The sequence below is a fragment of the Triplophysa rosa genome, linkage group LG4 (genome assembly GCF_024868665.1).
Source record: "Triplophysa rosa linkage group LG4, Trosa_1v2, whole genome shotgun sequence".
NCBI classification, from domain to species: Eukaryota; Metazoa; Chordata; class Actinopteri; order Cypriniformes; family Nemacheilidae; genus Triplophysa; species Triplophysa rosa.
The window spans coordinates 1,090,654-1,106,138 of NC_079893.1; the positions used below are offsets into that span (position 1 = coordinate 1,090,654).

Sequence of the window (15,485 nt, forward strand, 5' to 3'; positions counted from 1 at the left end):
TTACAGACCTGCGTAACTAAATGAAGAGCAAATAGAGCTTTTGCTGAAGTCTCATGTGAGTCAGAAATGTGAGAAATGTGTGTGTCATGAGAGTTTGAGAAGAGATGTCAACAGTGTGTCAAACTGAGCTCAGATTTGTCAACAGTCAATATTCTTGAAGATCTCAATATCAACTCAAACGTTTCTCATCAAATGTACGCAAATCCACATAATGTTTCCTTTACTATTTACATTTATTTTACACCTCTTCATGTTCTTTAACAAATGTGCCATCTGTTTCTATTTTTAGCCAGTTTAGGAGAATCATCTGAAATTAAGCCGATACCGAAACGAAACACAACTGAGAACGCCATCAAATCTCCTGAGCTACGAAAGAGCAATAACCTCTGGGAACATGACTTTGGTAAATCTCCAACCATAGCGATGAAAACATATCATAGAAATGTTTGGGTGGGCTTTTTTGACTTATACTGTATGACTTGCCATGTGTCTGAAATCTCATTCTTCCATACCATATATTAGGTGAAAACCAGTATCAGTCACGAATAGTATGTCTGAAATCTCAGTATGCAAAAAACAGAAATACCCGGATGGTCTAGTGCTTCCGTTGAGATTGTCACGAAATCTTGGTTTCAAGATGTCAAACATGATTTTCTTAAAAACACTTGTATCAACAAATTCCCTTTATATTCATTTAAGACAAAGTATGACATGTATAAAGGCATTCTTTTCAAAACTCTTACTGGCAGTTTAAAACTGTTTCAAAATGATTTTACAAAAAAGGCCTTACCAATTTCTCATGACCGTAACCTATCAATCTCATAACATGTTTTGCAAAAAACAAGTGAAGCCATGATGCCTAAGCAAGTTTTTATTATTCCTACATAATAAGACATTAATGAATAATATTTTAACAGAATAGTATACATGAAAAATGTCTTTCAGTTCACCTTTCAGTTCACCTTGAAATCAAAATTGTGTTATTTTTTACTCGCCCACATGACATTAAACATGTTTTGAGACCTCTCGCTGTCTTCAGAACACAAATAAAGATATTTTAGGTGACATCCGAGAGATTTCCAGGCCTCATGTTTATAGTTTTTGTCAAGGTCCAGAAAAGTACTTCGTTAAATGGTCGATCCGCTCATAGTGGCTCAATAAAAAAAATTTGAAGCGACGACAATACTTTATGTTCGAAAACTAAACCAAAATAACGACTTTAAGACTTTAGTCTTGTCAGTCTATGGTGCACTTCACGAGAGCACTTCGACGCGTGCGCATTCGGTTTGTGTGCCGAGAATATATCGATTAAACTTGTTATTTGGGTTTTCTTCACATAACATTTTTTTTAAACGTTACGGAGGATAAGAATATCTGTTAATCATGTTTTGGTCATTTTTTGTCATTTAAGAACATCTAGTAAAACATCCAATTGTTTTTTTCACAATATTTTAATTTCACTCGGTTTAAATTACAACATACTGTATAATGCACTCAGACAAATAGGGATGCGTTACGGTTATGAGAATTTTAGCAGAAAAAGCAATAAAATACATTAATAATTAATTCCTATGTCAAAATTATGTTTTGTCCAATGTAGAGAACACATTTATCTTTATTGTGACCATTTTTTGTATCACCAAATTGGATGTTTTATCATGTAAATCATTACTGCCATGATATTTCAGTGGTTTCGTGAGAATCACCTATCCCATGATGCCACGGGAGCTGAGCAACAGTCAAATGTAAAAGTTAATCAAATAAAAATAGCGTGAAAACGTTTAGGCAGATGTCCGTTTCTCAAATGTGAGTACATACAAATGAATTTCTCGTGACAATTATGTTTTCACCAACGCCTAGGTTGTTGTTAACACGTCATAGGTCAAAGAGCATATGCACATGTAATTCCGCTACAACAAATACACGCACAACGTAAGCGCATTAGGATGCGCTGTTTGCTGTGACTGATTTTTTTGTCTCCGGACGAATGATTTGAGACATTTAAGACGAAACTAACCGCAAAGGAATTCAGGAAATATCATTTAGCTAAAGCATTGCCACTACACGTGTGTTGTGTTGACCCACTGGACAGTAGGGGGTGGGGTTCGCTGTAACTCATTATCAGTTAAAGAGACATGCACCAAAACAGGTTGCTGGGAGCAGAGCTGTTTTTGACGAGGCAAGAAGGGTTTTGTTTACACAGCCATTGAGTGAAATATGTTCCAGACATTTCATGAAGACCCTAATAAATCATACCAACTTGTTGAAAGTGCTCGTCTGAGGAGACCTTTAAAAGCAATCTCGAATTCCTGTACAAATTACATAATTACTCACAATTTTAGGGGGACTAAGCTAGAAATGTAGGGTGGCTAAAGCCCACCTAAAAAGGGCCTAGCGACGCCACTGTATAGAACGTACTGATTTAACGGTCGATAGGTAGGTACTTATTCACATTTAGTACGTACTGTCACAGTATGTGATTTCGGATGCATCTTTAGTCTTTTGCTGGTATAACTACCTAGCAAGCATATACTAAACGTCATGGAATCCACTCCTAGCATTATTATGATGAGTCTAATGACAAATTTCTTTAAAAAAAAAGAATAATCTTTGGATAAAAGCGTCTGCTAAATGACTAAATGTAAATTTAATCTATATACAACATTTACATATTTACTTTTTTCGCTATCATAAGTGTTCATAATAATCAAAAATATTCATTAATTTTCAATTCCGTTGAATGAATGTGCATTATTGGAAAACAGCTTTACAAATTTTTTTTAATGTTTTACTTTTGAAGGTCCCAACAGCTGTGACCGCTGATCGCCAATATAAAAGCCACCACCATCAGAAGCACCTGCCTCCACGGCCAACCTCATAAAAGACCCTCGGCTTAATGTTCTGCCCTCCTATGATCTTCATACCTCGCGCACCAGCACTTCAGCACAGAGCAATTCCTTACTCTCATCTTGAACTTGATGGCTCTCAAAAAGGCATCTAAGGCCTTTGCTTGAGTCCTGTGAAATGAGGTTGGCTCCTTTTGTGGAAAACAGCTCGCAGCGGTGGATTAGAGTGGGGAAAGCCGCCAGAAACCTCACAAACCAGCATGCATTAATGATTCTGACATTCATTGCAAAACAGAATGCTCGGTGAAAATGTACGTGGCAGGACCATTCTTGAGAGAAGCTCAAGTGGTTGAGGTGACTCAACATACGTAAGCAATGCTCTACCACAAATAACACATCTGAAATAAAATATCAGAATAGACAATGAAAGCATTTCAACTTTCATGTATGCAGTATACAGTATATACAGCACCAACTCATTCGACACAGTACTTGCACCTTTAGATCTTCTTGGGCTAAGATGCATAGCTCGAAAGAAACAATCAGTTTGTCCTTGCTGAACAATTTATTGATTCATTGGTCATCAAGGACCAAACCCAAATCCTTTGAATCCCATTAGTGCTGGGATGGTAAGGGGGAAAAATAGCAAAAATCAATCAACGAGGCGTTCAATCAGAGCGTAAAGGGAACAAACACACCTTGGAGGAGCGTAGACCCGAAATGCTCATGAGTTTGTCACGGTCTCATTCACCGTCTGTATGTCCAAGCGTAATCAGTGTCTTTAGATCAAGGTTCCTTTTTTTAAATCATAAATGCATGTTGGTTTGATATGTTTGTAATCCAGTGCAGTCGTCAAATCTTTTTTTCAGCGTGAATGAACCTGCAGCCCATTTTAAGCACTGCCTGAAATAACCTCATCAAAACAAAATGTTTGAAATTCATGATACTCTTAGTACAACTGGGATAATATTGGTCTTTTTGTGTAAATTAAATATGATTCTTTTTAACCTTAGAGGAAAAATTATTTTGAGGCATAAAGAAAGCATACAGTCCTAAAAATGGATAAGATCATGATTTAAAACAACCAAGGATGTTTTACAGTGTACATTTATTGAAATGTGATCAGTTGTCTATTTGCATAAACAAAAATATTTCTTTGAAACTGTTGGGTTGTTTCAACTCATCGTTGGGTCAAAAATGGACAAACCCAACCCTTGGGTTAAATTAACCAGGAAAATGTTTATATTTGACCGAACATTGGGTTAAAACCCAGCATATTCAGTTGAAACATCAATTGAAATAATTAATTCAGTTCATTTATAACCCAACTGTTAGGTTTGTCTATTTTTGACCCGATTCTGGGTTTATATAACGCATTATTTTGTAGAGTGCAACAGAGTCCATATACTTTTTGGGTCATTATAAAATCTTGATTTATAAAAACTTGATTGTAGAGTATTTTAAATACAACATTGGGAAAAAATCTGGGTTGTTTTAATCCCATTGTTTGGTCAAATATATATATAACCCGTATAGGGTTATAAATGAACCAATAGTTGTTACTCAATAGCGAAGCATTTTACAAGTGTATGTAGACCCCCTACCTAAACCTACCTACCTACAGTGCTTTCTATCTTTTTAAATACAAAATAATTATTACATATACACAATAAAAATATAAACAGATTAGACAATGCTTCTTGTATCTGTCCATTCAAACTGAAAGCATTTAAATCTGATCTTCTTCTGACACGTTGCATTTGAGTACATTGTAAACATTATTGTTAAAAAGACTAGTTTAGAAGCTGCCTTAATTTGATGTTAAACTGAACTGCCTTAAAACAAGTCATCTAACTTATATACATTAAACTGACTTTTATTTTGTGTAACTTATACATTTAAGTGACTTGTAAAGCCAATTTGATTTAGAATACATATGTAAGTCAGTTTTTGAACTACAGTTTTTAGGTTGAATTGTGTACAGTATAGTGTAACCTTGGCCCACTTCAGACTAGCTCTGCAAATTCTAAAACCTCAGGTGCAGAACTGATGTTATAATGCACCGTGTTTTCTCTGGGCCTCCACCAGGCTTGATTTGAGTTCTGAACGCGCCACACCGGCATGTAGGCCACGTAATGTGATTGAAAGTGTTTATTTATTGCATAACAGACCAATTATATTTTCTCAGGTGAAAAAAGTGACTGTAAAACTCCCCTGCCATTGAAGAATGAGGGACCTGTTAAAAAATCGACAAGAACCGCCCGTGAGAGAGAGAGAGGGGGTTTCTTGCTCTGGCAGGAGGTGACGGGACTTCATTTGTTAAGGTGGGAAAAACAGGAAACCACAGAGATGAGTGGCTCTCACCAGAGGGATGGATGCTTCACGATGTACAACATTGAAGCAATGCTTAAAGAACAGAATCTTGGATGATACTTGCTTACTGACAATCGGATCATTTTAATCCAACACGATGAGATGATGTAGTTAAGCAGACCATTCATGAGTTCATGTCCCTGTTGGGTTTCATTCAGAACGTTGATTTATTTTCTATTTATCAACCCAGAAAATCAACATTACCGCCTCAAAGTTTGGAGATACGTATTTAAACTTCAAAAAATGACTTTGCATGTCCTTGCTTGTGAGTTCACAGTTTGTTGTTTCAGCGAATCGGAGTGTGTTTCAACAGTGATGATGAAAACGTTGCCTTAAGAGTATGACCTATATTTTCACATCAAAGAAATATGCAAAACAGCAGTGCAATACTGTCTCCGACATGCCAGTTGCAAACAAGAGTTATTCTGACTTTTTGTGTATATATCTTACACCCGCACTTGTTAAATAAACCTTAAAACACTTTGTGTTGGTCTTCAGTGTCATATACAGAATGGGTTACAGGGATAAATTCAAAGAAAGATTGAGCATCTGTTTAAACCAATATGGGTATTAAAATGATTTACCTGGTTTACTTGTATCCAAAGCGACTTACAAGAGTGAGGAAAACAACAAAGTGATTTAAAGGGATATGAAACGAAACGAGAAGTTGCAAAATTGGGAATTAAAGTAAACTACCGTATGTGATTTCCATCTTCAAAAACTTAAATAATACAATACAATATCAACAAAAGCCAGTTCCTTAGTGACAACCACAGGAAGTGACATCGTTTTGCCAGCACAAACATCAGAGAGTGAGGCTTTTTTTGATGGTCATTCTGTGATGTTTTGTATTTTTTCTCACTGTCAAACATAACAACCAGTGTGATTAAATGATACATATGTTCTAGCCCTTTCTACAATTGGCATTGTGTCAATATTAAGATTCTACTAGTATAATATTGTGTTGGGTTTTATTGCTGCGATGCTATCTGGTGGAATGCCATTCAATCCAATGGAACACAACTAAATGGTTTTAATGGCAAACAGTGGATGGTTCATAACAGTATTTGTAATAGAAACCATTAGAATTTACTTTTTCTTTCAGCAGGGTGATGTTTCCCCCTATGAAAATAAATCATGGTTTTACTATAGTATTTGTAGTAAAACCATAGCAACTACCAATTCAACGGTATCTCACTTAATAAAACTATGGGAAGACACATAGTATCACCAATGACAATGTTAATTCACCAAAAATCCAAAATAAACTTTTACCATACTAAAACCATCATTTATCTTCATAAGCAAGATCTGAATATATTTTTGGCAGTTTTGTATAATGACAGTCTTGTGTTAGTCCAATGTTCTGCAACAACATCTGAAATCTATCCAGAATTCATCCAGCACTGTATCTGTGCCGTCAGCATTGAATTAATTCAATAACACCATCAATCTCCTTACGTTTGTAAGCTTGTGTCGTTCAACTGGTGCTCAACCTGTAATGCCTTTCAAGACGTATAACCCCGAGAGTTTCAGCATTCAACATCAGAGGATGATGATGACATCATTAGATTGACAAACAAAACAGAATCTACCCGCTGTAGCTTTACTCAACCTCCACCACATTTTATTTAACAAAATAGAAGCAGATCAAATGTAGCAAAGCATAGAAATGTTACTCTGAGACAAACCGTCGGGGAAATGCACCAAATAAAGTAGATAGAAGCCAGAATGGGGTACAGTCTTTCACAGTGGAGTGACAAATAATCACCATTCAATGCAGGGCGAGAGAGAAAGAGAAGGAGAGAAAGATGCTTGGAAATGATGGACAGCCATAACCGGTATAACAGAAATAACAGACCCCAAGGTCACCCTTCAATTTTGGGGGGAGCACTGATGCATTTTTCCTTTTCTTTGCGTATATATGTGCAGCATGAGTCACAACACACATCTCTCCTGAGTCTACATTAGAGTCAACCATTGTCATATGACAGCAACTCCATCGGGACGTTGAATTGAGGTTCTACCGACATTGTTGTGTGCAACCTAAATCAAACCGACAGGTAAGAGAGAAAAGCATTTCCACCGCACGTGTTTTCCACCCTTTCCGCAGGAAACGGCTTTTGGATATTAAATGGACATTTCACAGGCTCGCTGTTGCTTGTTGTATTATTCAGTAAACCCAATTGAAAGCATCAGCCAACATCTTTGATCTTAAAAACAATGTAAAAAAACTAAGTTTTCTTCATGAGCATGGCTGCTTGGTCCATTATTTGAGCGTGTTTTCTGTTTTCTGTTCTGTTTGCTTGTGAAATCATTACAGTGGAATATCAAGAGTGACATTTAAAATAATGCATTGCACCGCCACATACATCTTGTTTGTAAAAATGGCATTTTGGAAACGCTGTGCAACTCGTTTCCTGTACATTTGTACCGACTGCGAATTCTATCCGAGCCATCACAGTGACTCACTTAGGCCTACTTATGTTGATCATGTCTAAGCAGGTCTTGCTTGGCCTACACAAATTTGAACTTCACCTCCCAGCATGATTTTCATAGGCTCGAGAGGCAACAGCGACATCTAGAGGCAATGTTTTCTCATATATGTACACCATATCAAGTACCAAAGCTTTCCAGTTCCCTTCTCATATTTGGACAAAATAGATGGCTTTACAAAAGCTCACAATACTTACAGTGAATAATAATAGGCTGCTTTTGTGAAGGAATACTTCATTTCCCTTAAAAACAACGATCATAATAAATTAAAATAAAGGCATCTTAGTTTATGTGCACCCTGCGACCCATCAAACCAAATCCTTTCAAGTGAACGTTCTGAAAAATATGCCATTAAAAATCTCCTCGACACACAAGATGACGAACCACTGGAGCTGCATTGAGTTTTCGCAGCATAAGCACGTCTGTGACTCGAATCGCTTATGCGCATCCCAAAGATGTCAACAGTTGGCACACTATAAGATAAACACATTTTACATTCATAAAGAAGATGACTGGGCAGATAGCGTGAGAAATCTGCTCGGGAAAAAAAGGTATAAATAATCCCCAAATCAACCAACAATCAACCGATAAAACGGAAAATTACATGCATCTGCACCTGCGCGCGCCTGTCTGCCTTCGAGAAGTAAAACGGCAAATACAAATCTAACCGACCAAAAAAAAAAATAGTAGAAATGGCACTTTTAATATAGTCATATATAGTTTTATATTTATATATATTGATAACACGAAAGAAGGGTCGCGTCAGCTTCCTTGATACTGTGGTAATGGTTCCCAGTGTGTGTTGAGACCATGCGAATCATGCAGATATATTACAGTCCCTTATTTACATTACATTCATGCGCTCGTGCACCTTTTCACGTCTTCTTGTCATCACGTTTGCAGTCTGAACAGGTAGGAAAAATACAGGGGGAGAGGGGGCTCTATACATATATATTTATATATATATAACAGTGGGCCCCATTGCAGTGTTTCATGGACGCTGCACTCAACAGAAGCGAAGAAAAAATAGGATATTTTCCCACAGAGGCTGAATGTTTATAGTTGGCTTTCCATTGTCACTGCCACGTACGCGCGCAACGCATTTTATTTATGGGTCCGTCTGTGTATTTTGCGCACGGTGAGCATCATTTGTCGGAGAGGGGGTGCGTGCCACAGTCGTAACCTCTTTGGGGTCCGTCCGCGTGATAAGCTCCACTGTGCCAATAGGACGAGTCGCAAACTGTCTGTAAAGAATTGATCTCTGACGCAGAAGAGTTCCCATCTCTCCGTTTCGATCGCTTGCGGTTGCGCAGTATGAAGACGAGCATTCCGACCACGGTGAAGGCAGACGTCACGAAAACCAATAGAAGACCGGGCACGAGCACCGATATGGACACTCTGCTGGGCTCCAGATAGGAGTTGGGGCGCGTGCCCGTGTCTGCGGGGAAAGTGCTGTTTTTGGAGAGGGAGGTGGGGGAGATCTTTTCGTAGAGCTCGGGGCACATCAAATCGTTTCTGATGCGTCGGAAATCCCGTTTCCAGAAGCTCTCGGGGGATTCGCATTTCAGGTCGCTCACGATGACATCTGCTCCGAGCTTGTCTGTCCATTGTTTGAAGGGGACGATTTTGCACGAGCATTCCCACGGGTTCCCGTGCAAATCGATCTGGATAATTGAGTTGAGCTGATCTAAGACGCCCTGCAGCGGCAGATGTGTGAAATAATTGTTATGCAAGCTTATTTTCGACAAAGAAACCCCCAAGAAGGCATCCACGGGGAGAGATTTGAGCAAGTTGTTATTTAAGAAGAGCACCCTTAGACTGGGCATGGGGCTGAAGGTGCCCGGCATGACGAGCTGTATGTCGTTATATTCCAAACTGAGATACTCCAGGTTTTGAAGTCCAACGAACATCTCGGCCATTAGCATATCCACATAGTTTTTGTCCATGTAAAGCCACCTCAGCTCGGTCAGATTGTGAAAAGTGCCATTGTCGATCACTTTGATGTTGTTCCCCCCCAGGTCGAGCAAATTCAAGCTGTGGTAGCCTCTAAGTTGATTCCTTTTGACGCTATGAATGTTGTTGTCGCGCAGATTTAACTCGTGCGCGCCCAGCGGTTTGGGTCTGAGATTAGCCACGCTCTCAATTTTTTTGCCCTCGCAGGTAACCCCGAGACCTTGCCTGGTTCCGATTAGTTTACAACTGCACGACTGGGGACAGGTCGAATTGGACGGCGGGTCTCTTTCGACTGCCCCCGTTGCCATCGCCGTGGGCTTGGTTTTCAATTGCCAATTCTCCCTCGCTTTCGGACGCCCCCTGTGATGGCCTCCCCCAGCACTATGGGACTCCGTCATCCCGCCGGTTGTTTTAAAGGGCGTGGGACGGGGGCCGCGATCGGGGCTCTCGTCCTGGGTGGGTGGCGCGGCCAGACTCGAATCCATGCCGTTCTTTGAAGGGCACAGCTCCGTCTCGGCCGTTTCGTTTAAGTCGTTCCCCTGCAGTCGAGTGGGCGCCTCGCAAATGACCCTTCCGATGAGCGCGTTCTGCGGGATGTTCTCCAGCCATTCCTTCAGGGAAACCAGGTCGCAGTTGCAATCCCACGGGTTGTCCTCCAGCAGAACCTCCACGATCCCAGGTATCTGCTCTAGAATCCCCTCGTAGGGCAACGTTTTGATTCGGTTCCCCCTCAGGTCGAGATGCGTTATGGGGACGTTTTGAAACACGTTAATGGGAAGCGCGCTAATGAGGTTGTCGTTTAAGATTAAAACTTCGAGCTTACTCAGGTCCCTGAACACCGACGGGTCGATGTCCCTCAGTAGGTTGAAGTCGGCTTGAAGGTACTCCAGGTCGTCTAAACCGAGGAACGTACTCTTTTTAAAAGAGCGTATCTTATTGTTATTGATGTGCAGCCGTTTGACTAGCTGCAGTCCCAGGAAAGCGCCCGGCACGATGTCGTGCAAGCCGTTGTTCTCCAAATGCAAGCTAACGGCATTGTAAAAGTTGGCGAACTCGTTCGGGAACAGCCTGGACAGCGAATTCCCATGAAGCAGTAGGTGATAAAACTGAGAGCTCGGACCCGTCAAATGGTGCAGATTGGTGAGGCTTTTTTTCTCGCAGTCAATGTGCAAGTCGCCTTCGACTGCGTTGCAAGAGCAGATCTGCTCCTTACACACGTCTCTTGTAACATTTCCAATAGCTACACAAAGAGCCGCCTTCAGCAACACAATCCAAAACAGCATTTTCAATACGCCAAAATCATCCCCGACATCAAGACATGAATAAGATCGGCGACAGGGAAGTAAGCGAGATCTATCTCCAGTCTAAAGAAGCAGAGGGCACTCTGTGATCACATCCATGCTATGCCCAGACGGAGACTGAGAAAAATCGACCTCTTTTTCATCGCGTCCCCATCTCGTGCTGCCCGCGAAACAGTCTCAAAGCATCCTCAACTCAACGATTCGGCGTTGCGCGATATAAATCAAACTGACCTTGTGCATTTCACATATCCGCGGCGCGCGCGGGAGCTGTTCTTTCTCCCGTGGTGCTGAAATCACACCCCGCACCGACGCTGATCGCAACGCGTCGCCGTCAGATAAATCCGTGCATTTTACATCCTCAGTTTCCCTTCCACGGGCTCGCGCTGAACGCTTTCCGGTCACGAAGACGGTCGCTGTGAGACTCTGCACTTTTCGGCTCGGTGCTCGCTGGTAGATCTAACACCCTCTGCTGAGCTACAAAGGCAAAAACCCATCGGATGAGTGAAAGAAAAAGGCTGACCGCGTAAACTGTTGGAAATGATTCCGAAGGGTTTAGATTCGTTTCATTTCATTTCAGGAGACCTTTCGGTTTTAGTCCGTGCATGGTTGTTACATCCACTCCGTTCTGCGTTTACCTCCGTCCGCAGATGGAAACGTCTTCAAAGTAGACAGCATGGCGCATTTTCACAGTCTTCCGACACGATATTCCTGTTTCCGCGCATTTTGGCGACGTGGAAAGTATTCCACACAGCACAGGTGTCGAGCTTGTTTCCCTTTTTCCTCTGCGAGCGTGCGTGCGTGTGTGTGTGTGTGCGTGCGTGGAGGGGGAACTGCAGTTGAATGCGGTAAAATAATTAACCACTCGACGTGCATGCAACAGTGCAGCCGGTGCGCTGAGCCTTCCTCGCATACTGTCACAACAAACACTGCGTCAAGACTATAGAAAGTGTGCGCACACGGGCTACGTCACAACCCTTTTAAGAAATGGCATTTAGAAATAAGTGCATTTCAGTGGGTATCCCCCTCATATCAGCGCGCTTTGTTTTATTCGCCCGTGCGCGCCAGTGAAACATCAAAGCGCACTTATTAAACTCGTGCGCACCGATTGAAGTTCGACACACGGAGTATACATTTCATTTATTATGCCAATGGATTTTTTCCCCGACACTCCACGATGTCTTGGCATATTAACAGGGTTCTTCAAAAGACTGGTTTGTGAGAATGCGGATACTGGCTCGCGTCTGTGTCTGGTATATGTGATTAACGAATGCATCTGTTACGCTCATCGGTGAGAGATATTTCTTCTAAATAGTCACTTGCCTGGTTCGGGAAAACAAATGGAAACACAAGCTCGCAACAGCCATTTTCCTTATCATCGTTCTGTTTCTGCTATCTTTAGCTGTACTGTATAAAAACTGCCTCAGTATGTCTCCGGTGCGCCCCAGAGTAATAAATCAATAAATCACGAGTCTGCATTTAAAGGTGAGAGATAATGCGAGCAATGCGATCTTTTAATGCGATTAAGTGTTTGCTCATTTCTTAGGAGCAAAAGTGTAAAGGCAATTATGATCACTGATTGTTTATGTCAGCAGTCTTATAGCCCCTTGAAGCTGAAAAGTACACGCCGGTATTTGATGATAAAGTCACTCTGGTGCAAACTACATCTACTTTCTTTTCATTATAAATACGTTTCCTGTACACATGCACAAACTGCATTCATTTTGTGATTTAACATTTGCGGTGCGTGCACTTGCACCTGAAATATAACCTTTATACCTGACATTGTTTCAAAGGTTCATTTCTTTATCATATTTATATATATATATATATTTACACATTTAGGTAAACTCCATCAGTTATTTTGAAAACGCATATTTTCGGTCTTTTATCTGGATTTCTCGTGACATCTTTGTTTAAGAGATGGACATGTGACTCGTGCACATAAACAAGCGGTCAGTTGTCATTCTGACCTTCTGGTGCAAATTTAAAAGCAACGGAGACAAATCATTATGCATCATTTGGAGCATTAGATAAACACGAGACACACACACATTCAGTTCTTCGCATCACAGACTCATCTAGTATCTTTTTTAAAAGCCATTGTCTAATTAAGTTGTTTACCACCCGAGCTGTTGCCAGTTAAATGCCAGCGCTCATTGGTATTACAGACACACGTGTTGAGAAAAATGCGTTTGAAAACCAAAGCATATGAGGGTGCTGTTTGATTTAAAATGTCTGAAAATGCCTTGATTAAACCCCTTATTAAGAATCCAAATCAGGCCAAGCTCTTATTTCTTAAAACACAGTTTTGTGCTAGAAGCAGGTGAAATAATAACACTAATTAAAATAATCATAATCACTCACTGAAAAAAAAATGCACACACAACATGCACACAAAATCTTTAATGCATCTTTATGAGTTAAGATGTGAGTTCTTTAAAGTTGTACATCGCTTTTGGCCACTATTGTGTGTAAGTGTGTGCTTGTCAGAAGCAGCGGTCGTAAATCTTGCCCCTCCACATGAAATCGTGCAGTGCGGCAGTCTGGCGTGCTGTTTGTTGTTGATGTTATGTCAATAGATTGTGGATGTTTTCAGGTCAAAACAATGCAAGCAGTTCAGTGTCTTCAAACCCCTTTGAGCCACCGGTCTAGACGGCAGTCTTTATCCTCATAAGTCCACTTTGTGAAGGACTGTTGCATACTTCACATTGAGTAGCCAAACCAAAGAAACATTTCTATTTTCTGGAAAGCAGAGAATGTTACCAGAACACTCGAGTGAAAGCGTGCCAGGTGTTTTGCTGGGGTTTGTTGGAACAATTGAGTTGTAACACCATGCATCAGTTTTTAGATAATCCGATGTTGCGGATGAAAACATGTTCATGATGGAAGCAACATTTCACGTTTGGTTAGTTATTGAAGTTGCAGTCACGCTAATGAACGTTTTTATTAACATGATGAAAATTTGGGCTGTAACACTTCAAGTTTACTATTAAGGAAACATGTGTTTTTATTATTTTCATTATGTATTTTTATATTTTTATTTTTACATTATTATGATTATATTTTTAGTTATCCTATTTTTATTCATTAATTCATATATTTATGTTTATATAATATATTTGTTTATGTACAATTTTATTTTATTTTTATTATTTAAAAAAAATGAATTTTTATTTATTATTTATAGCATGGCCAATAATATGGTCTTTCAGGGAAGGGTGGCTTTGTTGAGGTTTTGTAGCAATAATCTGAAAGACTTCCTTTTTTTTTAGTTATGTTCTGTTGAGACAGATTTGACGTGATATTGTGGGTGAAGAGACATTTTGAGAGAGAGGATTTGTTAGAATACAGTGTGTTCTCTCCAGTGTGATCTGTGGTAAAGATGACATTTCCTAAGAGTGAAATCCAGGGATAGTTGAGATCATGTTTTATCTGTCTGATAAAACTCTAAAAGAAATATCTATGAAATATTGAAATATTGAGGCTTTTTCGTTAACATAATGTTAGTTTCTTCTTTTCCAGAATTAATATTCCAAACACCTAAAGTAAAAGTCAACAAGACATGCACTTTTTAGTTATAGCAAAGAACCTAATATAGGTGGAACAGCAACTAAATAAATATCCTGTTTACAGTAAATAAAAACCAATGCAATAAGATTATGCATCAACAATCATTAGGTCATTCTGTGTCTCTTTCAAATAAGTTACATGTGGCTAAATAGCATTCTTACTCTTCATAAATGTCAAAGATCTAGAAAACAACTCTAGTTATTGGCTCTTCTTCAATTTAGCTTTGTAAATTTTTTTTCAGGATCACTATGCAGTTTATCCATTATATTTATTTATTCTCTGTAACAGTCTCTAATACTTTCTGAAAAAGGCAAAGAGGTTTGACCTGGTGTACAGGTCAAGGGTCAGCTTGGGGTAAGTCTGTGAATGAGTCCTCAATCTTCATTCACTAGTCTGTTTATATTTCCAGTTTGACACCAATAAGTCTCTACACCTTGTTGAGGGCAAATGATCTGGATCTGAGTAAAAGTGATGAGAAATGTTCGAGTTCATTTTGATCGCAGACTTGACAAATCTGAGCTCATTTTGACACATTGTTGACATCTCTTCTCAACCTCTAATGACAGAGACATTTCTCACATTTCTGACTCTTTTTCTCAGGAGAAATATCTGAGATGCACATGAGACCTACATTTAATCACATTGCTGATTATATCTGAGACATGGTAGAGATCTCATCTGTGTTTTATTTTCGATCTATGTTGCTGGTGTCCTGAGGTGCTCTCCGTGGTGCTGAACAAGACGAAGGCACACGATGATGATGGCTGGTATAAGTAAGGCACCAAGTGTAATGGTTTCCCCCTCTTTTTAATGAATTTATTTAGTTTAGAAAGTTCACTAATATAAATAAGTAAAAAATAAACACAATAAAAAATATTTCAAGAGTTCAGATGCAACACCCTCTAAATCAGATAACTTTTCGTTAAAATGAGCTTTTTTATCAGGC

General features: G+C 39.7%; 1 protein-coding gene across 1 annotated transcript; it reads right to left on the reverse strand.

The window, feature by feature from the left end:
• Positions 1–865: 865 nt before the first annotated feature.
• Positions 866–12,400, reverse strand: LOC130553418 (SLIT and NTRK-like protein 1). The gene has a single exon (XM_057332371.1). The coding sequence runs from the start codon at positions 10,949–10,951 to the stop codon at positions 8,861–8,863; it is 2,091 nt and encodes a 696-aa protein (XP_057188354.1). The 5' UTR covers positions 10,952–12,400; the 3' UTR covers positions 866–8,860.
• Between the last annotated feature and the right edge of the window lie 3,085 nt (positions 12,401–15,485).